Source organism: Pipistrellus kuhlii, unplaced genomic scaffold (assembly GCF_014108245.1).
Source record: "Pipistrellus kuhlii isolate mPipKuh1 unplaced genomic scaffold, mPipKuh1.p scaffold_m20_p_1, whole genome shotgun sequence".
NCBI lineage: Eukaryota > Metazoa > Chordata > Mammalia > Chiroptera > Vespertilionidae > Pipistrellus > Pipistrellus kuhlii.
Window position 1 is genome coordinate 53,333,980 of NW_023425404.1, and position 25,309 is coordinate 53,359,288.

Here is a 25,309-nt window from a genome sequence, read left to right on the forward strand (position 1 = left end):
GGCGGACTTCCTTGTATGAGAGAATACAGACAGCAGGCTTTTTTCTCCCCTTACTGTTCTCATTGAGCCCTGAGCCGGCAGAGCACCTACCGAAGGCTGAGCGGAGGGTTCTGCGCGCCTGCGACCCCGCGGCCGGCCGGCAGGGGTCAGGCGAGCTCCACGGACGGCCCGCGGAGCCGCCGAACCCGAGAGCCGGATTAGCGTTTCTGGGCGCGCGGTGCCCCCGGCAGACGGACGGCCCAAACCGCCCCCTTAAACTGGGGGTCACGTCGAACAGCCTCCCGGGTCAAGAGTCCGGGCTCCGCGGGGCAGGATGTGAACTGAGCGCCCCCTCCACGCTGGCTGACACCGGCTCTGGTTCCACCCAGCGTCTGGGCGGGGCTGGCTCGCCTGCGATGTGCCCGCGCGCCCCTGGGCCACTCACCCGCCCGGACTCTGGGAACGAACTCTGGGAACAAACGGGGCTCTTGTGCAACCTTTAATGGGTTTATTTTCCCCTTAAGCTCTTCCACCTCCACCCACCACCACCGTGTGCAACCTTATATTGCCAACAGGGTTGTCAGGAAAATAAAGGAAGTGATATGTCAAAACGAGAGGTGAGCCCTGACTGATTTGGCTAAGTGGGTAGAGCTTCGGCCTGCGATTGAAGGGTCCCAGGTTCAATTCCGGTCAAGGGCATGTACCTTGGTTGCGGGCACATCCTTAATTAGGAGGCAGCTGATAGATGTTTCTAACTCTCTATCCCTCTCCCTTCCTTTCTGTAAAAATCAATAAAATATTAAAAAAAAAAAAAAAAGTATTGAGAGAGCTGCATCGGTAAGGTACCGCCATGACTAGGTTCCATGGGTTTAGAATTGGACGCAGGCCTCTGGGAAGCATCCTGTACCAAAGCCCCAGACAGACCAGTTGTTCTGAAAGGCGGCCTGTGCCTCAGACTTACCCCTGGAGCTGTGGCTAAGTCTGGAGCCCACCCAGGAGTCTGTGTTTTACCTTTCTACAGATTGCCAAGCTGCCAAGCTCTCGTAAAGGGTGCGCCCAGAACACAACAGGAGAACCATTCCCTCAGCTTCTACCACCATCCCACAGGGTGGGCAGTGACGGGGGGCTTGGGCCGGGAGGGAGCAGGGCTGGCAGCCGAGGCTGGGGCTGCACGGGGCATTAAACAAGCAGGAGCTCCCACAGCCCCAAAGTGGGAGGCCCCCCCCTTCCATTCATGACTCATGCTGCACGTTTTTTTGGTTTTAGGAGAACAATCACTTTCTTCTTCCCAAGATGGTGGCAAGGTCTGTAACCCATCTTGACTGGACAAAACGTCCCGTTCTGTCACACTCTGAATGTCTCCAGGCTGGTGTTCCCACTACACACTACACCCAGTACGACCGCCATCCTAGCCACAGTCACCAACACGAGAGGCGGGGGGGGGGGGGGGGGGGGGGGAGAGTGAAAATCAAACTGTCTTGCTCTTTTAAAAAACCTGGGGACGACCCTAGCCAGTTTTGCTCAGTGGTTAGAGGGCTGGCCCTGGAGCTGAAGGGTTCTGGGTTCCCGTCTGATCGAGGCTCAGCCTTTGGCCCTGGACGGGTGCACGCGGGAGGCAATCAACCGATGTGTCTCTCACATCGATGTTTCTATCACTCTCTCCCCCCTCCACTTTCTCTAAAAAAATTAATGAAAAAAATACCCTTGGGTGAGGATTAACAAACAAACAAACAAACAAACAAACCACAGGGATGGTTTCAAAATTTATGAGCTTCCTTTTAGCTCCAAGGCTCTTCACCACTTCCAACCGCCTTTAAAAAATCCCTGGGGATCTGCGAGAGAGAGGCTGAGACTTCTTCTCTTCTAAGGGCCGGTTCCACGCCAGTGTTCCCCTCCAGTGAGCAGACCGGAGGGCAGGCCCAGACCAGGCCCGAGGCGAGGCACTGCTTCTCCCCAAAACACCAGAGTAGAAGCAGATGGGTCTGCTTCGTGATGTTTAATATAAAATGGCAGCGGCCGCTGTGCAGTTGTAACAGAATTAGCCGTGGGGTGTCCAGAGAAATGCACACAGGCAGCCTGGCTGGAGCCGAGCCAGCCAACGCAGGCCCGCTGCCCGGCCGGCCGCGGGCTGTCACAGGGCCAGGACGGCGGCGGTGGTGGCACAGCAGCTGAAGGGCTCAGAGGCGCTGGCCCTCGACCAGCATGCTGACCTCTGCCCCACCACAGAGCCTAGCCCGGCGGTCGCCAAGCTTTCGGGCCTCGTGGACCACTGGCTGGTGACGGCTGGTCGGATGGCACACGTTCTGAGATGCCCATTCCCCGATGGGGGGTTTCAGCCCTAAAGAGGGGAGCCCCTGGAAGGATGCAGGGCCATGAAGAGAGGGGGTGCTTGCTCACAAGCGGCAAGGGGGTGATGCCTCTGGAAATCGGCAGAAAGGCTAGGTTTTGGGGGGTTTCCCCCTGGAAGAGCTACCAGGCACAAGTAAATGAGCAGACGGCCCCCTGCCAAGGCTCACCCCCAAAAAGGAGGTGACTGTCTGCCTGCCCCCAGGTGACCACCCTGGGAGGAGGGAGCGGCAGGCTTGCGGTTCAGAGAGCGAGGGCAGTCACCAAAGCCGGCGCCACAGCCCAGAAAAGCCCCCCGGCTTCCCGTCACGTCCATGTTAAGCCACCAAACGCTTCCCAGGCTGGCCGGCCGGGCCCCGCGGCCCATGGGCTCGGCCGCCATCGCAGAGGGAGCAGGCCGGTGCGAGGGCGGCCGAGCCCGGGACCTGCCTCAGGCGGGAGGAGTGCTGCCAGGCTCTCCTCCCGGGAAAGGCCTCTCGGTGCGGGAAGAGGGGGACGGCCCGGCGTTAGTGGAAGTCTGAGTTGAAGGATCTGCCGATGACCAGCCGCCTCACCTCGCTGGTCCCGGCCCCGATCTCGTACAGCTTGGCATCCCGCAGGAAGCGGCCCATGGGGAAGTCATTGATGTAGCCGTGGCCACCTGTCAGGGGGGGGGGGCAGAGAGAGAGAGGATAACAGAAGAGTGATGGGAAGTGGGCACAGCTAGAGAAGCAAACAGAAGGCCGAGGATACAGAAACAGGCCAGCGGGAGAGAGACTGATTCCAGAGGACCAGCAAAAGGCGGTGCGAGGGCGTGGTGTGGGGAACAGCTTCTGGGGGAGGACAGTGGACAAGGGGCCAGAAGGCCACCCAGAGGGCACAGGGCAGCAGCAAGCAGAGAGGACACTGGTGAGTGGAGAAGCAGGGAAGGAGACGCTGCATAGCTTTTACTGGGTGCCAGGTGCAGAGAAGTGAAGCGATTTGTACAAGTCACAAAGCTGGTCCGCGGTAAAACCGAGAGTCCAACCGAGGCCGCCTGGCTCGAGTCTGTGCTCTTAACCAGGCCGTCCCCCCGAGGCCTCTCCTCCCACTTGCCAGTGTCCATAGGGTTAGGTGTGAGGGGGCGTGCCGCCTCCGGCAGTTGTCTCGTTTGCTTTTCCATGTTCTCGTAATAACTGGGGCAGAAGCAGCCGAATGGCACCAGCCAGCTGACGCTCAGGGTGAGGGGTGAGGGGGGGACAGCCACAGGCAGGGGAGGGGGGGCGGGCGTGGGGGCTGCTCACCGAAACACTGAATGCCGTCCAGGGCCACCTGCGTGGCACACTCGGCCGTGTAAAGGATCACGCCCGCGCAGTCCTGCGGGGGGAGGGCCGGTCAGCAGCCCCGCCAGGCCCCGGGGCAGCGCGGCCTGGGACCCGCGCGCGGCCCCCCCCCCCCCGGGCAGGCCCTCACCTTGGGGGTGCAGTGGCCCATGTCGCAGGCCTTGGCGACGTTGTAGACGTACTGCCGGCAGGCCATGAGGCGGGTGTACATGTCGGCCATCTTCCCCTGCATCAGCTGGGCACAGAGAGGGCACAGTCAACTTCCCTCTCAGACACTCTCCCTCGTCACCAAGAGCAGATCCGCAGCGGCAACCTGGCAGCCACGCGTGAGCGTCAGGGCTCAGAAAGCCGACGGGACTTGCCTCGGATGACAGAGGGTGGGGGCCGCCGCCACCCTCACTGACGCTCTGCAGAGTCTTCACACCAGGAAGGGCGACTAGACATGCGCCGCCCCCCCACCCCCCTTACCCACGCATCGCCCTTACAACGCCTGGTTCATTCATCCCAAACAGGAAGCAAGGAGACCTGTGGTCATCTTCCCAACACCCCCCGGAGCCAGGCAGCATGCCGAGGAGCCGCCCTCCCAGCACCCACACTCACTCCGCTGGGGAAGGCTGGCAAATGCCCACGTTCTCATTTTTAAAGAAAACTGAAACCCAATGAGAGAGGACAAGTCAGCAAAGCATTCCCCTCACCTGGAAGTGGCCAATCTTCTGGCCAAAGGCTTCCCGCACGTGCAGGTAGGGAATGGTGTGGTCCAGGACAGACTGCATGATCCTGCGGGAAGGACAAAGACACGGGCGGTGCCTCACTGTCCCCCACCCCTGCTGCCAGCTGGGTGGGTGGGGGCAAAACGCCAATGGGAAAAGGCTTGGTGGGGGGCGGGGGGCAGCTCAGTGAGACAAAAAGCTGGAGTTGTAGAGAGGAGAAAAGGAGTCTGAGGACACTGGTTACCCCTGCTCGGTCACTGCACCCCAAGACCAGACAGAGCGGCAAGACCCCCGCGCAGTGGGGCCTTAGGTGTCCTGTTTCACATCCCGAGTAAACAGGCGGCATTGCTCCTCAGACGCTTTCTTTTAAGGAATGTCCTTTCCCCTCAGTGTGGAGAAATTACACATGTGACTAGAAGGCTCTTTTATTTCCAGGAAAGAAGGCCGAGGCCGAGGCTGCTGTGTGCCAGGCGCTGCTTGCCAGGGAAGCCGAGAGCCCAGCCCCCGCACCCGCACCCTGAGCCGCGCACTCACCCGAGGGGCCCGCCCGCCAGCACCAGCCGCTCCAGGTCCAGCCCGCTCATGAGCACGTAGACGCCCTTACTGAGGTGGCCCAGGATGTTCTCGGCTGCGGGAAAGGCGCTGGTCAGAGGGAGGGGGCTGCCCACCGCCCACGGACATCTCCCTCTGTAAGAGCTGCTAGCTTTGGTTCCGCGGCTCTTGTACAAGGCACCGAGATATGTCACCTGGCCGTCAGCGAGGGTGATTCTGGATGAGAGAAAAGGCTGGGGCGTCGCGCTCCCCGTCGGAAGCAGAGCCTGCTGGACAGACATCCGCCCCCATGCCCACACCACCCACAGGGCCAGACACAGAGGCCCGGCCCTTGGGGGAAGAAGAAAAGAGTCAGCCAGACCCTTCCTGGTATTTTCACACCTGTGTCCGTAATCACTCCTTCCCTCGGTCAGTGTCACCCGGCCCCTCCCCTCCAACAGTGTCCACGGACCAGGCACCCTGCAGGAGACGGCCAGTCCGCACGGTGACAGGAGCTGCCGAGCGCCTCTCCACCCCGGGGCCAGGACCTCGGATGACCTCCGAGAGTCTTCCTGCTTATGGAGGAGGCTCTGCAATGAGCCCCTCTCCCTGGTGCTCGTTGTCACCAAAGCATTCTTCTCCTGGGTGGTGGACGGTGAGGGTGAGGCGCGGTCTGTGGCTGAGGTACTACGGAGTAAGCCTCGCCGTGATCAAATCCATGCCTTTGGCCTCCTTAGCACAGGAAAGGTGTGCTGGTCCTCCCACAATGCGCCACACTTCCAGTTACACTTCAGGGGAGAAAACACTCTAACGGAACTGCCCTCCCTTCACCGAGTCCAGCTTCCACCAGTGTGCTTGGATTTTTTTTTTAGCATTGTTAATGAATACCTTGGACAGGCGGTACCGGGAAACGTACAAACAAGGACGTCTGAAGGGCATTCGTGGGCACGAGCGGATCTTATCTTTCTATTCCAGGTGCTGGAATCCAACCCAGACACAGCAAACACCTCAGTCAGGCACAGGGAGAGCCGTGCCCCCCAGGCCGAGCCCCTCCCGGACGGCCGTGGGCCAGCCCGGCAGTCACCGGTCAGCTAACAGTGGGAGCCTCTCTAACCCAGAGGCGGGCTTTCTCTGCTTATGAAGGGGTCCTCACAGGGGCTCACACTTCCTTAGACTCACCAGGAACTTTGCAGTCTTCAAAGATCAGCTCACAGGTGTTAGAACCCCTCATCCCCAGCTTGTCCAGCTTCTTGGCGGTGCTGAAGCCAGGCATGTTCTTCACAGAAACAAAAGGCCTTGATTACAGACCAGGCCCCACGGGGTCTAGGAAAGGGAAGTCCCTCGCAAAAAGCCCACCTTCCCACCCAGTCCCAGGACTCCCTCCCACGGCACTCCAGCGTTCTCACCCTGGGCCCACCCTGTACGGGTCCGCTCCCGGAAGCGCCAGCCCTAACGCCCCACCAGACCCCAGCCTTCTCTGCCGCTAGCTCACGTTCTCCCCACTTCTCACTCTCCCCACGTCTCACGGGGGCACATCTTTCTCAAATGCCTGATCCCCGGGGCCTGCTTGACCCTTCCTAGCTTTGTTTCCTTTCCTTAGGGAAATAATTTCCAAGACGTTCTCAGCAGCCCATTCAACTCCTTTGGCCTTTTGTTCCTCTGCCATCTGCACCGAATTCAATCACAGCCGGGATCAATTCAACCACCTGTGAGCTTCAGCCTGGACTCATCAGATGCTCTGTGCACGGCGAGTGCTCAGAGCACATGTTTTGTTTCCCTAACCTCCCAGGGCTGCTGAGTGGCATTACACAACCTTGAGATTTCCAATCTTAGCCAGGCCCTTTGGGCTACTCGGTTCTCTTCCTCCAACCCCAGCCAGCCACTTTCCCCCTCTCCCCAGGGAGGGCAGTGCAAACCCTTCCGACTCTAATCTGTGAAATTGTCTACCGACTCCCTCACCCCTGTGGTCCCCAGCCCTCACGGATGCCCTGGCCTCAAGGTCCCCAGGCAGATCCTCCCCCATCACCTGCACCAGCCTTACCTCTCCTTCCTCAATTCTCCGTTGTTTTGCTCACTTGGTCAGACACATCTCAAATTCTCCCTCTCCTAAATTTCTCTACCAAAAAATTTGCTCAATTCTCTCCCATTCTTTTTTTTTTTTTAAGATATTTTATTGATTTTTTACAGAGAGGAAGAGAGTGGAATAGAGAGTTAGAAACATCGATGAGAGAACCATCGATCAGCTGCCTCTTGCACACACCCCCCCCCCCCCCCACCGGGGATGTGCCCGCAACCAAGGTACATGCCCTTGACCAGAATCGAACCGAGACCCTTCAGTCCGCAGGCCGATGCTCTATCCGCTGAGCCAAACCGGTTTCGGCTCTCTCCCATTCTTAAAAACAAACTCAAACTCCCAACTTTTGTTGTTGTTAATCCTCACTGGAGGATTTTTCCCCATTGATTGGGGAGGGGGTGATAGAAGGGAAGCGGAGAGAAAGAGAGAAACCTCGATATGAAAGAGATACACTGACTGGTTGCCTCCTGGATCAAGCCTGCAATCGAGATACGTGCTTCACCGGAAGTTGCACTCTAACCACTGAGCAAAACAGGCTAAGGCCAAACTCCCAACCCTTCATTCTACCTTCTGCCCTGTCTCCCTCTTGCTTCTTCTTCTTCTTCTTTTTTTTTTTTAAATTGTTTTCACAGAGGAAGGGAGAAGGGGAGAGAGAGAGTAACATCAACCTGGGACCCCCCAGCACACAGGCTGACGTTGTTCCACTGAGCCAAACCAGCCAGGCCTCCCTCTTGCTTTTATTGTCAAGATCTGGCCCTAGATTTGGCTCAGTAGATAGTCGGTCTGTGGACCAAAGGGTCCTGGGTTCGATTCCAGTTAAGGGCACATGCCAAGGTTGCAGGCTAGATCCCCAGTAGGGGGGGAGTGTGTGCAGGAGGCAGCCGATCAATGATCCTCTCTCACCATTGATATTTTTATCTCTCCCTCTCTCTTCTTCTCTGAAATCAACAAAAATATACTTAAAAAAAGATTTGAAAGGTGCATTCCCATTCACACTTCCACTTCGGTCTTCCACAGCTGCTCTCAGCAGCCCCCTGATGGCGCCTTCACTGTCAAACCCAGTCCTCCTCACCCTGGCCCTGTGTGTGGCCTGGCTCGGTGGGCGGCTCCACCAACCTCAGTCTTGACGCACCTCCCTGGACTCCACTGTCTGCCACCCTCCTTTCGGTCTGCTCTTCACCTCCACCCGGGGAGCCCTGGCAGGGCCCACAGGGCAGCTCGAGTCTGCTATCAGGGGAAGCGATCTATCTCTGGCATCACCAACGCCTCCACTGCACTCCCACTCCATTCACCTTCTCCACGAGGAAGGCCGTGATGCCTCGAGAAGCTGGCACAGCAGTCAGGTCTGTCTTGGCATAGACAACAAGGACGTCGGCATCAGGCCCATTGGTGATCCAGAACTTGTTGCCGTTCAGGACGTAGTGATCTCCTAAGAACAGGAATTTGGCTACTTAACACTGGCCATGTTGGTCCATCTCAGTCCACAGACCTGCTGAGTGGACGCTGGCCAGCTGGAAACGGTCCTGGAAGTCTAGCCGAGGCCACCCCAATTACTGCCCCTCTGTCCTTTCCAGCTCCCGAGTCCAGAGAGGCCTCACCTTTCTTTTCAGCTTTCAGCTTCATGGAGACAACATCAGAGCCAGCATTGGGCTCACTCATGGCCAGGGCTCCGATGTACTCACCGCTGATCAGCTGCAAGGAAAACCCCAAAGGGCTTGGTTATGACTTTAGAAGTACCTACAGGAGTGAGACACTTCCTATTTGCATGACTGTAGGGAGCGGCTATAGGGTTAAGCCTCGGACTGATCTGTTGGCAAAGCCACAAACAAGTCCCAGCTTAGGGGGCAGCCCTCTCAGCAAAATTAAGCTTGACCTTATGACACTCTCCAGATCCTTCCTGGGTAGCTAATGGGCTGTGGGAGGTACAGCAAGTGCTGCCAAAACAAGTAAAACTCACAAGAACACTGTAACTATGGTGACCACAATCTTGTTTACCTCTGGCTATAAAATAAAGGCTCAGCTTGCCATCTGGATCATTTCTCTGTGGTTGTGGTTGGCAAACTGTGGTTCTTCCACAACATACCACTGCCTGGGCAAGTCTATTTTTGAAGAAGTGGCGTTCGAAGAAGTTTGTTTAAAAAATTTGGCTCTCGCTGAAACCGGTTTTGCTCACTGAAAGGTCCCGGGTTCGATTCCGGTCAAAGGGCGTGTCCCTTGGTTGCAGGCATATCCCCAGTAGGGGGTGTGCAAGAGGCAGCTGATGGATGATTCTCTCTCATCGATGTTTCTAACTCTCTATATCTCTCCCTTTCTCTCTGTATAAAATCAATAAAATATATTTTTTTAAAAATTTTGGCTCTCAAAAGAAATTTCAATTGTTGTACTGTTGATACTTGGCTCTGTTGACTAATAAGTTTGCCGACCACCGCTCTGTGGCCTCAGCCAGGCACAGGAGATCCACCTAGACCCAGCTTATTCTCTTTGTCTGTCTTTTCTACATCCTTCGCCGCCCTCCCTCAGGCTCGCCAAACCCTAGGCTGTGCTGGCACGGCACACATGACACCCCTTCAAAACTTCTCTCAAAGACCAGCCTATTGGTAAAGTCTTATAAAAGAAGCCCAGTAACTACATGGCTGAAAATATCTCTCCTTTTCCGAGTCCCTCTGCACAGAAGCAAGTCCTAGTCTTCAGTTTCTGAGAGTGCGCCTTGCACATGCTGTCCAGTGATGAACTCAGAAGGCTTGGCCATATTTTTAATTTTTTTGACTTAAGTATTTGAAAGCAAACCCCTGACTCCTTCCTAACTACGTCTGGTTCAGGGCAGCATGCTACAGGAGAGCAAATCTGACTGGCCCTCGGCAGCAGGGTGCCTCGTGTCTGGTGGTTGCACCGAGGTCAGCGTGTGTTTCTCCACTCCCGTCTCCTCACCTTGGGCAGGTACTTCTCCTTCTGGGCCTCATTTCCATTGCGTACAATTTGGTTGATGCAGAGGTTGGAGTGGGCACCGTAGCTGAGTCCCACGGATCCAGAAACTCGGGATATTTCCTCCATCACCAGCACGTGTTCCAGGTAGCCCAAGCCAGAGCCGCCATACTGGACTGGGAGCGGAAGTTGTGCAGGGGAACAGAAAAGGCAGCTCAGATTAAACCAGGGCATTGACAGGAACTTAGCAGCCGTCAACAGCAGAGAAACATCCTTATAGCATCTATTCCAAGTTCCTACTGACAAAGTCAACAGGTTGATGCCAGGGAATCTGTCTACAAACACACAGAACGGGTTCTGTTTGCTGCCTCTGTCAGCAGAGCTGGTTCAGAAATAGTCATTGCCACCCCCACTTTATCCTGGACAGACCTCTCAAGGAGGGCAAGAGAACCTGAAGTGCAAGACAGATGCTTTTGTAAAAGGCCCCAGGAAAGTGAGATGTGCATAGGTTTGGACCTAAAGAAACAGGACTGTCAAATAAACACATTGTACCCCTCAAACATACATAAGGTTACATGTCAGTTATAGCTCAATGAAAAAAGTTAAAAAATAAGTAAAAAAGCAAAATTAGTAACAGGAACAGGAGAGCCACAGCCTGAGAGAAAATCTGGTGGGCAGTGCAGCCGAGATGCTGGTTAGGAAATTTGGGAACTCCTCATAGAAATGTGCCTTTTCCTTGGCAGATTTTAAATCAAAGAGGCTGGATCACCCTGGCCGCTTTGGCTCAGTGGATAGAGCATCGGCCTGCAGACTGAAGGGTCCCGGGTTCAATTCTAGTCAAGGGCTCATGCCTGGTTTGGGCTCCATCCCCAGTAGGGGGTATGCAGGTGGCAGCTGATCAATGATTCTCTCTCATCATTGATGTTTCTCTCTCTCCCTTCCTCTCTGAAATCAATTTTTTTTTTTTAAAGTGGCTGGGTCAACTGGTACCAACTGCTGCCCTGCTATTTGGGGAAACCCTGGTGAGATCCTCTGCACATGCTCACTCTTGACCAAGAAGTCAGGCTCATCCAAAGCTCTCTGGAAAGGTTGGCCCGTCCCCTGCAATTCCAGGAAGGAAAACCCTCAGGTGTTGACACTGAAAACAGCCACAGGGACAATCATGCAGAAACCAGAACTTATATCTGGCTTTCTTTCCAAGTTTCTGATTTCTAACTATCTTTCTCCCACTAAAATACCATCTGGCGCCAAAACTGGTTTGGCTCAGTGGATAGAGCATCGGCCTGTGGACTCAAGGATCTCAGGTTCAATTCAGGTAAAGGGCATGTACCTTGGTTGTGGGCACATCCCCAGTAGGGAGTGTGCAAGAGGCAACTGATCGATGTTTCTAACTCTCTATCCCTCTCTCTTCCTCTGTGAAAAATCTATAAAATATATTTTTAAAAAATACCATCTGGTCCGAAACCAGTTTGGCTCAGTGGATAGAGCGTCGGCCTGCAGACTGAAAGGTCCCAGGTTCGATTCCGGTCGGGGGCATGTACCTGGATTGTGAGGAGTGTGCAGGGGGCAGCTGATTAATTATTCTCTCTCACCAATGTTTCTAACTCTCTATCCCTCTCTCTTCTTCTCTGTAAAAAATCAATTATATATATATATATATATATATATATATATATATATATATATATATGATTTATTTATTTTAAATACCTTCTGGTTCAGAAACATATTTTCTATAGGGTTCATAAACCCCCAAGACACAGGAAGAAAGCCTTGTTCATGAGTTTCCAGTGGCTTTCCGCCTACTTTCCATTAAGGTGGTCTAAATTAATTTTTAAGTGGCTTCATTTTATCATTACCCATGATCTAGCTTTCTATGATCACCTCAAAATCAAGAACTGTCTCCAAGCGGTAAGGGGGAGATGTGAGAAGTACACCATTTCCCTCCTCTATTCCAGTGCCCGAGGAATGCAAGCTGAAGCAGGTGTGCCATCTATTGGGCACTGCCAGCCAGGCTGGGCCTCTCCTTCAGAGGTCAGCATCCAAATCAGAGACCGCCAGCTCCCTTTATCCCTGGAAACAGGTAGTAAGACCCACAGGGGACACAGGGCAGCGTATTTAACACATCACCTGGCCCCTCACAGGAAGGCTCAGACTGGCATTCCTTCACAACGTCATGTTTCCAAATGGGCCCAGGGCCAGGCTGTGTGCCTAGATGTTATTGGTAGGACGGAGTTTAAGAATGTAGGGACTAAGAAGCTAGAACATCAATCGGAAAGGATATATGCACCCTTATGTTCATAGCAACACAATTTACAATACAATAGCTAGGATTTGGAAACAGCCTAGGTGCCCATCAGCAGATGATTGGATCCAAAAACTATGGTACATTTACACAATGGAATATTATGCTGCCATAAAAAAGAAGGAATTCTCATCATTTGCAGCAACCTGGATGGAATTGGAGAGCATCATGCTGAGTGAAACAAGCCAGTCAATGAAAGAGAAACACCACATGACCTCACTTATTTATGGATGATAAAGAACATTATAAACTGAAGAACCAAAAGATAGATATAGAGACAGTAAAGCAACAAACACACTGTCAAATTACAGCGGGGAGGTTGGGGAGATCTGGGGGAGATAAGAGATCAACCGAAGGACTTGTATACATGCATATAAGTACAACCAATGAACACAAAACTCTGGGGAGGGAGGGTATATGTACAAAAATAATAATTTAATAAAATAATATATTAAATTTAAAAAATAATAAAATAAAATAAAGTATATATAAAAAAAAAGAATGTAGGAACTAAACTAAGGGGCTAAGCTGCCAACATCACCTGGGGGAGCTCATTCAGCATGCAGACTTTAGGAGTCCAAATGATTCTGGCCTGAGTGAACCACACTGGCTCTTTGTCATCTCAATGTCACTGACCAAAAGAATAGAAAGGCTGACAGCCAATGGGAGCTTTCCTAGGACCCAGCGGGAGGAAGTTCTGGGTTTCTTTGAGCACAATCTCCACCCCCCCCCCCTTTTTTTTTCTTCTTTGAGCAGTCTTTTCACTCCTTTCCTGCTTCTTTTAGTTCTGGTGTTAAAGGGCACGCAAGACACAGAGAAAGGTTCTCCTTAGGGAATGAAACTACTCACCAGGGGCTGTGATACCCAGGACTCCCAGCTTCCCCAGCTGCTTCCAGAACTCCTGCCAGCAGAATGGAGGGAGCACAGTGAGTAGTGAGAAGGCAGCCAGGCACAGGTGCCTGGACCCCTGGAGCCAAGAGCCCCAAACACTTCACCGAAAGGGGCTGCACTTCTAAGGGGGTGTCATTTACCAGAAGACTCTATGAGTTCTTCTAGGCTGTAGGGCAACTCCCAGCACCGCCCAGCTCCCGGACTGCCCCTGCGCCCCCAGGGTGGGCCTTAAGACTCACCCGGAGGTTCTTGAATTCATTGCTTTGATCGATCTCCTGGGCCTGGGGGGCTAGGTGCTCCTGCAGGAACTTAGACAGGGTGTGACGAAGCTAGAGGGAGAGGGGCGACAGTTCTTCAACAGAACGTGACTGCCGCAGAAGACAGCGTCTCCTCCGCGGAGGCACATTCAGGGGAGCAGGCTCCATGATGCCTCACCAAACACATCAGACTGCAACTTAAGAGACCGTGGTGTACACTTCCTCAGAGATCATCTCCACCCCTCTTTCTTGAGGTCCTCGGTCCAGATTGCTTAATGAGTATTTTTTTAAAATACATTTTATTGATTTTTTACAGAGATGAACGGAGAGAGACAGAGAGCTAGAAACATCGATGAGAGAGAGACATCCATCAGCTGCCTCCTGCACACCCCCTACCGGGGATGTGCCCACAACCAAAGTACATGCCCTTGACTGGAATCAAACCCAGGACCTTTCAGTCTGCAGACCGATGCCAGACTGGTTTTGGAAATGAGTATTTTTTAAATGTCACTCTCCTACATAAAATCATCCCATGGCTTTCTTTTGTGCTTAGGACAAGGCCCTGCATGAACTGACTGGTCCAGCCTTCCCCAGTAAACACCCCCCCTCCCGCCCCAGTTGTAAGCACCTGTGGGCTCTTTTCTGCCCTTTGTCTAAAAGGGATTATTCAGCCGAAACCGGTTTGGCTCAGTGGCTTGTGGACTGAAGGGTCCCAGGTTGATTCTGGTCAAGGGCATGTACATTGGTTGTGGGCACATCCCCCATAGGGGGTGTGCAGGAGGCAGCTGATCGATGTTTCTCTCTCATCGATGTTTCTGACTCTCTGTCCCTCTCTCTTCCTCTCTAAAAAATCAATAAAATATGTATTTTAAAAAAATAAAATATAAGGGATTATTCAAGGATATTAGAAACTCCTCTTGGCAGGAAAGTTTGAGACTCGAGCGGGCTTCGGAGTTCCCGGAAGCTCTGGCACGCGCCCGCTGTCCCACAGGAAAATCACCTGCCGGCGGAACTGGGTCCCAGCGAGCAGCCTCCTCCCTCCCGAGGGCTCTGCTCCAGCCGCGGTGCAGGGCCCCTTCCACGTGTTCTGTCCCACTTTGGGCTCTGACTCTGGGGGTGAGATCCCGCTGCCTGTCAGAGCCCCCGGGGTGTGCGTGGGAAAGCGATCGGCTGGGGATAATGATTAACCTTGGCTTTCCTTCAGCAGACGGAGGCCCCTTTCCACCAAACTCCGCCGGCAAAGACACCCGCAGCGCCAGCAGCTTCCCTGCTGCCCCGCATCTCACCCCGCAGCCGGCGCGCGGGCGGCAGGAGGGGGGCGGCGAGTGCCCAGGCGAACCCGAAGCTGGCAGACGGGCCAGGCCCGGAGGCCTCGGGGCCGGGCGGCGGGCCAGGCTCCCTACCTGCTTCTGCTCCTCGTTCAGCCCGTTGATGGCGTCGTCCACCGCCAGCAGCGAGTGTGCCCGCCGGGGAAGGACGCGGGCCGGCGGCGCCAACGGCGCCCGCAGCCTCCAGCCCCGCACCCGCCGCGCCAGCAGCCCCACCGCCGTCGCCATCTCCGCACGCAGCGAGCCGGCCGGGAGCGGCGCTGAGTCCGCCCCACGGGCTCCGCCAATCCGGCGGCGCCGCCCACCAATGGGCGAGGGGGCTGGGTCTGCAGCGGCCAATCAGCGCCGGCCCCGGCCCCCGCCCGCACCGGGCTGTCTGCGGTGACCCAGCGTGAGGCGGGCTGAGTGCCAGGCGGGGACTTCTTTAAATAGCGAGAGAAGCGTCTGAAGCGTCTTCCGTTTCTTCCTTTTTTTCTTTTTTAAAATAATTTTAAAATAATTTTTACAGAGAGGAAGAGAAAGGGACAGAGAGTTAGAAACATTGTTGAGAGAGAGTCATCGATCAGCTGCCTCTTGCACACCCCCTACTGGGGATATGCCCGCAACCAAGGTACATGCCCTTGACCGGAATCGAACCCGGGACCCTTCAGTCCCCAAGCCGAGCTCTATCCATTGAGCCAAACCGGTCTCAGCAATAAAATGGGTATTGATGAGGTTAAAACAAAGGTTTAGTACAGCATTACCAAAGGCTGAATGGGCAGAGCTGACTCCCTGTAAGAATGCCAACATTAAAGGGCCTCAAGCAAGTCTTCTATTTACCTGCCTTTAGGGAAGATTGGGAAGAAGTGATTACAATGAGAAACCTCACCAGCAATCAGGTGGAGCAACAAGCTGGGTAAGCCAGGTTAAAGTTTGGGAACAAGGCCAGGGGCCCTTGGCTTGACTCTCTTTTACTCAAGTGGGTAAAATGGTCAGGAGATAGAAAAGACGAATTTCCAGGATTCCTTCATATGGGAATTCATAAAGTGTTGTATAAAAGCCCATTGGTGAAGCCCTGGTTCAGACTACAATTAGATTAAAAATATATAGCCGTGGCATTGTACCTCAGTTGGTTAGAGCATTGTCCTAATATACCAAGGTCAGGGTTCAATTCCCAGTCAGGATACAGACAAGAAACAACCAATTAAAAAAAAAAGAATATAGAAATATAAGTATGGTAGGCAGTTAGACAGATATGAGCAGAGTGAGGACAATGGGTCAAGTGCAGAAGGTCCCCAGGGTGGGAGGCCCTGGGTGCCTAGCAAAGGCAAATTCAGGGGAGGACCTTGCCCTCAGGGGGGCCTTTCCTCCCCTAGCACATTGCTGGTCATGCACCTTGGACCCCCTGCCCTTTCCTCCCTAGAGATAACATCCAGGCCTCAGTTGTATTTCAGCTCCAGGCCCAGAAGAGCAGCAAAGCCTGCCACACTTGACCTCAGGACCAGCTGCATTGAATAATGACCTCCTGCTCCATGTGGGTCCATAAGTCAAAAGAGACCACACTTGGGAAACTGCTGGATATTCTATTGAGATCTTTCCCTGGGACATCCCCTAAAATCTCAAACCTTTGGGAAGAAGGGCAGACCCAACCTGCTCTCCATCCTGGGAGCACAACCTGCCCCTCCTCTCTGCTTCCCAAGCTTCCTTTGCCTCTACAACTTGTTTCCTCAGCCCATTTCTTCTATGAATTACTTCTACCTCTGTGATTTTATAAATAAACTAGAGGCCCAGTGCACAAATACGTGCATGGGTGGGGTCTGGCAACCAGACCTGACTGGGGCCAATCGGGCCAGACTGGCAGAGAGGAGGGATGGAAGTGGGGAGGGGGGACACAGGAGGTTGGCCAGCTGGCTCTGCCTTCTGGTCGAACTCCTGGTCAAGGGAACAATTTGCATATTAGCCTTTTATTATATAGGATGGTCTGGAGAGTATTATGCTAAGGAAACTAAGCCAATCAGAGAAAGACAAGTATCACATGATATCACTCATATGTGGAATCTAATTAACTCATATATGTAATCTAATTAACAAAATACAATAAACTGATGAACAAAATAGATCCAGGGACATAGAAGCATGGAACAAACTGATGAATCTCAGAGGGAAGGCAAGGTGAGTGGGTGGGGAGAGATTAACCAAAGAACTCATATGCATATATGCATAACCCATGGACCCAGACAATAATGTAGTGAAAGCCTGGACAGAGGGAGAGGGGTGGAAGGTGGAGGGGGTCAATGGGGATAAAAGAGGGGGACATCTGTAATATTTTCAACAATAATCTAGGGAGAATCCAAGATGGCTGCTCGGGTAGACACCTAACCGCAGCAGCACACAACAATTTCAATGGGATACAACTAAAATGTAGAGTAGACATCGCCCAGAGCCACAGGTAGTTGACTGACTGAAAATTCTACAACAAGAAGGAAAGAGAAAACCAGAAGGAAAATCAGAGGAGCTGAGAAAAAGCCTAAGGTATGGAGACATGCTGCGCGCCCACACGCACGCGCGGAGATGTCGCAGCCAGAGAGGAGGAGAAGGCTGGGTGCTGCCTGGCGCTCCCTAGCAGGAAGGAAATAAAACCCCCAGCCTGGGCTAAACCCCGAACCGGCAGCGCTGAGCCCCATTATGGGCCAGACCCTGGGGACCCAGGCTCCGGCGGGGGAGACGGGGCTGTGAGGCAGAATCCCAGGCGAGCGGCGAAAAGCAGGGCCCCCGGAGTCGTGCGCACATTGTGCACAGAGGACTGAATGTTGACTCTGATGCTGGATTACCCTAGCCGGAAGGAACAGGGTCTCCGGCGGCACCGAGCCTCAGTCCGGACTGCTCTGAACCCCAGTTCTGTGCCAATCCCTGGGGACCCAGGCTCAAGTAGAGGGGCTGTGAGGTGGAGTCCTGGGAGAGCGGCGAAAGGCCGAGCCCCCGGAGTCGCGCACATTGCTTGCAAGGGAAGGAATGTTGTCTCTGATGCGGGATTGCCCTGGAGGGAAGGAAACGGGAGCCCCAGCTGTGTTGGGCCCCAGTTTTGACTGCTCTGAACCCGTCCTAGACCAGACCCTGGGAACCCAGGCTCAGGCAGGGGGAGACGGGGCTGTGAGGCGGAATCCCAGGGGAGCGGCGAAAAGCGGAGCCCCCAGAGTCGCGCACACTGCACGCGGAGGACAGTCTGTTGACTCTGATCCTAGACTCCCCTAGCGGGAAGGAGGAAAAAAAAAAAAAGCTCCAGACTGGAGGAATGCAACAGGGAGCAGGAGCCCCTGCTGGACACTGGCCAGCCGGGCGCTGGCAGGGAGCCGGGCGACGGGGCCCCTAGGGGGGGGGTTCCCCTGAGCCCTTGACCTCTGAGCACGGGCAACGGAGCCAAGGCCTTGGGCTGCTTCCTGGGCGGCGCCAACCCTGGCAACAGGCTGGAGCAGCGCAGGAGCCCGCGGAGAACAAAGGGGTGCCACAGGCCAACCTGCTGAGCTCCCAGGACAAGGAGGAAGAAACCAAAGTTCTCAATGTGAAGAAATCAAGTGAGAGCAAAAGATAGTAAAATTACTTAAGAAAGAATACAAAGAAGAACTTGAAAAATCAAAGACTAAGTCAGAACTCAACTCACCAGCCAACATTGCAACATATATGAGTTTAAAAAAAAAAAAAAAAGGACAGAATGTTGGAACAGCGGCGGCCAGGCCTAGAGTGCCCAGACACAAGGAAGTGGCAACAAGGCCCGGAGCAGCAACGGCCAGGCCCCAGAGCAGCAGCAGCCAGAACCAGAGCAACAATAGCCAGCACTGGAGCCAGCACCAGACCTGGGGCAGTGGCAGCCAGGCCTGAGGCGGAGGCAGCCAAGCCCAGGGTGGCCAGTCCAGGAACACCCAGACCCAGAGTGGCTGGGCCCGGAGAAGCCGGGCCCAGAGCAGCCGGGTTGGGAGCAGCCAGGCCCAGAACAGCAGTAGCCAAGCCCGGAGCATCCAGGCTGGAAGCGGCCAGACTCGGAGCGGCCGGGCCCGGGGAAGCCGGGCCCAGAGCAGCCGGGTCGGGTGCAGTCAGGCCCGGAGCAGCAGCTGCCAGGCTGGAAGCGGCCAGGCCCGGAGCAGCGGCTGCCAGGCTGGGAGCGGCCAGGCCCGGAGAAGCCGGGTCTTGTGCGGCCAGGCCCGGAGCAGCGGCTGCCAGGCTGGGAGCGGCCAGGCCCGGAGCAGCCGGGTCCGGTGTGGCCAGGCCCGGAGCAGCGGCTGCCGGGCTGGGAGCGGCCAGGCCCGGAGCAGCCGGGTCCGGTGTGGCCAGGCCCGGAGCAGCGGCTGCCGGGCTGGGAGCGGCCAGGCCCGGAGCGGCCGGGCCCCGAGCAGCCGGGTCGGGTGTGGCCAGGCCCAGAGCAGCAGCAGCCAAGTCCAGAGCAACTAGGTCGGGAGCAGCAGTGTCCAGACCCGGAGCAGCTGGTTGTGGAATGAACCAGAGCAACAGAGGCCAGGCCCTGAGCAGCCAGGCCCGGAACAGCTTGCTCCTCGCCTGCCCCTGCCCCACGGCTGCCTCTCAGACATGGCTGGAAACTTTTGTGGGAACTTGAGGGTCTGCTGAATCAAGTGATGAAGGCTTAGATCTGGATGTGTTGAGTTAGATTCCAAAGGATTACCATTTTGGACCAATCCATGGGCTATGAACTATCCTTTTCAAGAATGTACTTTTTACTGTGAAGGCCCTTAGCTTTTCTGTCTTTTTAGAAGGTATTGACTAGTTGTGTTTCTGGTTTGCAAATCCTAAGATCCTTAACATCTTTATCATTTGTTTCTAGCCAAAGCCTCCAGTTTGATGAAACGGTGTGTACGCTGGAATTCCAATCCAGATTTGTCTGGCTGGGATGGGCTGCAAGCTGAAGTTTTAACATCCTAATTTTATAACCAATTCTTATTCTGTCACCTTGCTCAAAACTTCCATGTATATGGATTCCTTCCTCCCACACCCTATGCCATCGATAAATTCCTGTAGCTTTCTTATATTTGAATCTTTCTTTACACCTTTGCTGCTATGGCCTTTACACATTTGATTCCTACATTGTCCTGATGTCCTTGACTCTATTCTCTTAATCCTATTAAAAGTTCATAAATAGCCAAAGCAAAACCAATGAATCACTGAAGTAGTAATTAGTGAAAGTTTATTGTGCAGACCAGGAGCACTCAGGGGCATATTGTTATAAAGCAGCTTATATGGTGAGAGAATGTTACCAAACCAAACCAATCAGGGGTCTGCATGCCCTCTGTGCAGCAAAGCCAAACACTGTACATTCAGGTTTGCAATGGAGAGGTTAAAGTTGTTTTCCTAGTATTTGCAGGGAATCAAGCACGGAGAACAGGAAACAATCACTTAAAACCAACTCCCAATGGAGTTTGCTTTCAATTAAGGGGCTTTGAAGCCAAAGGCTGAGGGGAGCAGGCTGCTAGTATGTGGAAGCACTGGTGGTGCAGGTGTTGGGGAGCTTGGAACTTGTCCATTTATGGTAAACTAGAGGCCTGGTGCATGAAAATTCATGCACGGGAGGTGTGGGGTCCCCTCAGCCCAGCCTGCCCCCTCTCACACGCCATAAGCCCTCAGGGGCAGGAGGCGACCCAGCGATCAGGGGAAGGCGATGCCCTCATTACACCTCTGCTGCTGCCACTGCGGCAGCACAGCCTCAGCCGGCCCTGGTTACCTGAGCCTCAGGCAGCCCTGGGCAGCTGGGCAGCCACTGGCTGAGGCTTGCCTGCGCCTTGGGCCAGCCCTGATCGGCTGGGGGCTGAGGGAACTGGGGGACTCCAGAGGCAGGTGCAGAGAGTGGCCAGACCAGCCTGGGGGCGGCCAGGCCGTGCCCTGCACCTGTAGACCCAGTGGGGCTGAGGGGACTGGGTGCCGCCATCCTGTGGCTGTGGGTGCTGCCATCTTGGAAGATGTGGCAGTCAATTAGCATATTTCCTCTCTATTAGATAGGATTCTGGCAAGGGGCTTCAGCGTTGATCTTCCTGCACAACTGACCCTTTGCTTCTGAAAGGGTTTTGGTTCTAATACCGGTCATGTCCCAGTTCTTTGGTCCTGTGTAGAGCTGGAGGCCAAAGTTCTCACTTCTGTGCATGCTTAGGCTTCATGAGTTGCAGTTTTGGTCTGTTGACTATAAAAGGCAACTCAGTAACGTGTCAGAAACAGGATAGGACCATTTTGAGCTGGATCTGAAGTTACAAGCTCCCAGTGATTGCTTATTCTTCACAGGGATTTTCAGTGGCTACCTTATGTCAACCTGGTGAAAGGGATCAAGTGTTGCTTGTGATTTCCTGAAGAAAAAGCAAGAAGCGAACCAGGGCAAGTTGGTGTAGCAAAACAAGCTAAATTACGATTTGTTTGCATGACTAAGCTGGTTTTGTCTCCTCGGAATTGTCGAGGCTGGCCTCCATTTGTTTATTGGGCTTTAATGCTGCCATCCATCTTCAACACCGTGCAGGTTCAGTTTTCTAAAACATTCATCATGATGATTGCCTGCTCAGAATGTTTCACGGATTCCATTGCCGAGGCTTGTGGTTCCCAGACTGTGAGTGAAGGCACCCTTAGGCAACAAACTCACAGGCACTCCATGGGATAGTTTAAACTTTTGGGGGAAACACAGTGACACTTGACACGTTAGACATGTGAACTACTACTATGAAGTAGATCAGTTTCAACATTAGATCATGCCACATTCTTTTCAGAGTCAAACAGGGAATGAAGGCAGTAGTGTCCAATTTGATCATCCCGTTAGTAAATCATTGTAGTTACTGAGCAATAAAATTAAAAAAAAATTTTTTCCTTCAGATTTGTGTATTATTTTTTCAAACAGCTATTAAGTTGTTAGGACATAAGTACTTATTATTGGATATAACTACTTAAAGTAGTTAGATATTTCCTTTTTTAAAAATATATCTTTATTGATTTCAGAGAGGGAGAGGGAAAAAGAGATAGAAACATCAATGATGAGAATCATTGGCTGCTTCTTGCACATCCCCCACCGGGGAGAAAGCCTGCAACCCGGGCATGTGCCCTTGGCTGGAATCGAACCCGGGACCCTTTAAGTCCGCAGGCTGACGCCCTATCCACTGAGCCTACCAAGCTAGGGCAGTTAGGTATTTCTTTTTGGTGTCAAAAAATATTCCTGCAACAATAGGGCCCATGCTTCCCGCCTTTCCTCTAACTCCTGTGCTGAGCTTGCTGTTCACCCTGCTGCAGACATGGTGGGCGTGCAGGCATCTGCATGGTGAACTCACTGCGAGGACCTGCATGGCAGGAGGAGAGTGTTCTGTACTTTCCTATGGCAGGAGCATGCTGCCCCCCGCTGATCCATCTCTGAGACCCTTGGGTTTGCATTCTGCTGCGTGACCCACCCACAGAGTTCTTAGTTGCAGCAACAGAAAGTGGCTGAGATAAACACTTTGTGTTGAAAGGCTGTTGGGGAGCTTACAGAATGACCAGGAAGTTAGGACCACAAAGCTGACCTAACAGCACCACCTGCTCTGGGCCCTGCCTGCCACTGGCACTACACCCTGCAGTTTCCAAAACCCAGAAGTGGCTGCCACCACCAGGGTGGAGCGTCTGCTGTCTTTGGGCATAATTCAAAACCCCAGAGGGTGTTGTTGGCTAAGTCTTGGCCTCCTGCCAAGCAAAGCTGACTGCAAGCAAAGCTGGAAAACCAGCTTTGTGGTTCTACCAGACGCACAAGGTAGGGAACTTCCCAAATGTAGGGAAGAAATTCAGATACTTAGTTGAGAGAGGGGAAGAGCTATCAATCAAATGTTTATTCATTTATAGGATTTTAAGCCTGACTTTGGCAATTCTCATGGCAAAACAAGTGAATCGTGGTGTGGAGGTATAGCCACCATTTTTCAAAGTCCAGGTGATGAAGTCTGGAAAATGAGCAAAAGCAAGAAGGGATTAATAGTGGAACACATGTCCCAATAAAAATTAATGTTTATACTCAAGAAGGAAAATAACCTGTCGAAGTTACCAGATAAAAAATTACAAGTCAAAACCACAATGAGGTACCACCTCAGACCTGTTGGAGTGGCCATGATCAATAAGAAAATAACAAGTTGGAGAGGTTATGGAAAAAAGGAACCCTTTCACTGCTGGTGGGAATGCAGACAGGTACAACCAGTATGGAAAGCAGTTTGGCGACTCCTCAAAAAATTAAGAATAGAGCTACCATATGACCCATCAATCCCTCTCCTGGGTATATACCTGAAAAACTCAAAATGGTGTATTCACAAAGATATATGCACCCCTATGTTCATGCAGCATTATTCACAGTGGCCAAGACATGGAAACAACCAAAGTGTCCTGCGATAGAGGACTGGATAAAGAAGATGTGGTACATACACATGGGATATTACTCAGCCATAAGAAAGGATGAAATAGTAACATTTACAGCAACATGGCTGGATGGATCTTATGCTAAGTGAAATAAGTCAGGCAGAAAAAGCTAAGAACCATGTGATTTCACTCATATGTGGGATATAAAATTGACTCATGAACACAAACAGCAGTGTGGTGGTTGCCAGAGGGAAGGGTGGGGAGCAGGAGAAAGGGGATTCTAATGTAAGGTGACGGGAGGTTTGACTCAGGGTGGTGGGCACACGGCGCAACATACAGGTCTTGTAACATAGAAACCCACACCTGAAACATATATGTTCATATTGACTGTCACTCCAGTCAATTTAATTAAAAATTAAATGCTTCCCCTTCACCGCAGTATAAAGGTCATTTGCATGGGTGCAATAGAACGGCTTGCCACTGGAGTATCAAAAGAAGTTAAATATGATAGAACCAAATGACTACAAAGGAAGGGCCTCAGAAGTTGGAGGTATCAAAAAGGGGAAAACAGCCGAAACCGGTTTAGCTCAGTGGATAGAGCGTCGGCCTGCGGACTGAAAGGTCCCAGGTTCGATTCCGGTCAAGGGCATGTACCTTGGTTGCGGGCACATCCCCAGTAGGAGGTGTGCAAGAGGCAGCTGATCGATGATTCTCTCTCATCAATGTTTCTAACTCTATCCCTCTCTATTCCTCTGTTAAAAATCAATAAAATATATATATTTAAAAAAAGGGGGGGGGGAACAAAAACTAATTAGAACACAGACGATACCTATGGATATTTTCTCTATGTGCTCATTTAATATAATTTTTAACGTTGAGAACAGGGATATGGGATATCTCTATGTTTAATATTTTTTTCATCAGTGCTCTGAAGGGACATCTCACTTGAGTGATTCCTTATTTCCAGACTACAAAATGAAACAGGGCTAGAAGTTAGGCAATTTCAAAGGGGACAAGACACTGGAATGCATGATAAATGGATATGGGTTCTTCTGTGACACTTTTCTGTGAAGTTATTTTGAGTTGATCTGAAGTGTATTCTTGCTCTGTGACAAAGGATAGATTTACAACTTAATGCTAGTGCCAGTGAATTGCTCTGCTCTGGAATTTTTCTTATCCGCTAATAAGAGGAAGCAAACTGTAGAGACAGCTGATAACACAATTTTTTAAATTAAAAAATGTATTACTGAGACAATAAGGGCATCATGAACTGAGCAAGTTCGAAACCTCTGGTCTAAATTATAAAAACCCACACAGCTGTTGGGGGGTTACTGGGAGGATGAGGACACATATGCAATACCTTAATCAATAAAGAAATTAAAACAACAAAAAAACCCACACTTCTTAGCCTGGCATTCAAGGTTTAAAACTTCTGGTAACACCACGTACCTTTTGCCCTCATTATCTTCTGGCTCAAACTTTTCTCCAATGCTTGCTTGTTGTTTGACCTTGGATGAATCAATTTAACTTCTCTGAGCTATCTCCCCAGCTGTAAAATGGAGTAACAGTGCTTACCTTGTATGCTTATAACGAGGATTACATGACAATTTACATGAGGAACATAGATACATTTGCATATTACAAATGTTCAATTAAATGTCAGACATAATCCCTTCTCATGTTGAACCCTCTGAACAGCCCAGTGTTCTAAGTTCCCCAAGACTCATCTGTATATCCTCCCCACTCTCCCCCACCCCCGTTCTTTCAATCTTTTGTGACTTTATTTTCTCCCTGGTGTTTCCAATGATCCTGCCACTCTTGCCAATTCTCTGTGTGTTCACCAAATGGAAGGTCCTCAACTTTTTTGCCAGCCTCTCCAAATGCCAGTTTACCTCCTCCATAAGCCTAGCCCACAGGTAACTGCTATAGAACTCAACTGTATCACCCCACCTGTTGTTGATGAATTATCGCCTTTTGTTATTTAACTTGTTTATGACCTGCACATTTTTTGTTTCACCAAGTAAGACTGTAAGCTTCGAGGCTTAGAATGTCATGCTATGTTAAAGTTTCCTATAGCATCTAGCAAAGCGGAGGGTGCAGATCACTATTTGCTGGGTTTATGTATGAATCTGTTCAGGCTCCAGATCAGATTAAGTCACAGATGGAACAGCACAGGTCAGAGGGAATAAAGGCAGAGTGCACACCGCTGGCTGGTGGTGCAAAGCAGGACCATGAAGTGAAAGCCCCCTGGGGAGCAGGCCACGAGAGCAGGGTCTCGACACTGGGGAAGGTGAGCAATGGCAGACATTAAGATCATTACATCCCCGGCCGTTAACTAGGGAG

General features: G+C 52.3%; 1 protein-coding gene across 1 annotated transcript; it reads right to left on the reverse strand.

The window, feature by feature from the left end:
• Nucleotides 1-1,731: 1,731 nt before the first annotated feature.
• On the reverse strand, nucleotides 1,732-14,906 carry IVD (isovaleryl-CoA dehydrogenase). Its single transcript, XM_036446123.2, has 12 exons — nucleotides 14,720-14,906; nucleotides 13,299-13,388; nucleotides 13,018-13,069; nucleotides 9,870-10,039; nucleotides 8,540-8,633; nucleotides 8,234-8,370; nucleotides 6,047-6,143; nucleotides 4,871-4,964; nucleotides 4,322-4,403; nucleotides 3,757-3,861; nucleotides 3,588-3,660; nucleotides 1,732-2,965 (listed from the first exon to the last, which is right to left on the reverse strand). The coding sequence occupies exons 1-12, from the start codon at nucleotides 14,870-14,872 to the stop codon at nucleotides 2,832-2,834; spliced, it is 1,281 nt and encodes a 426-aa protein (XP_036302016.1). The 5' UTR covers nucleotides 14,873-14,906; the 3' UTR covers nucleotides 1,732-2,831.
• Between the last annotated feature and the right edge of the window lie 10,403 nt (nucleotides 14,907-25,309).

Coding starts and splice junctions, on each gene's coding strand:
- IVD (XM_036446123.2), bottom strand. CDS start 14,872: ATGGCGACGGCGGTGGGGCTGCTGGCGCGGCGGGTGCGGGGCTGGAGG. Junction 10,040..13,017: donor CCTGGGTATCACAGCCCCTG/GTGAGTAGTTTC, acceptor TTCCGCTCCCAG/TCCAGTATGGCGGCTCTGGC. Junction 4,404..4,870: donor CTGGCGGGCGGGCCCCTCGG/GTGAGTGCGCGG, acceptor TCCTTCCCGCAG/GATCATGCAGTCTGTCCTGG.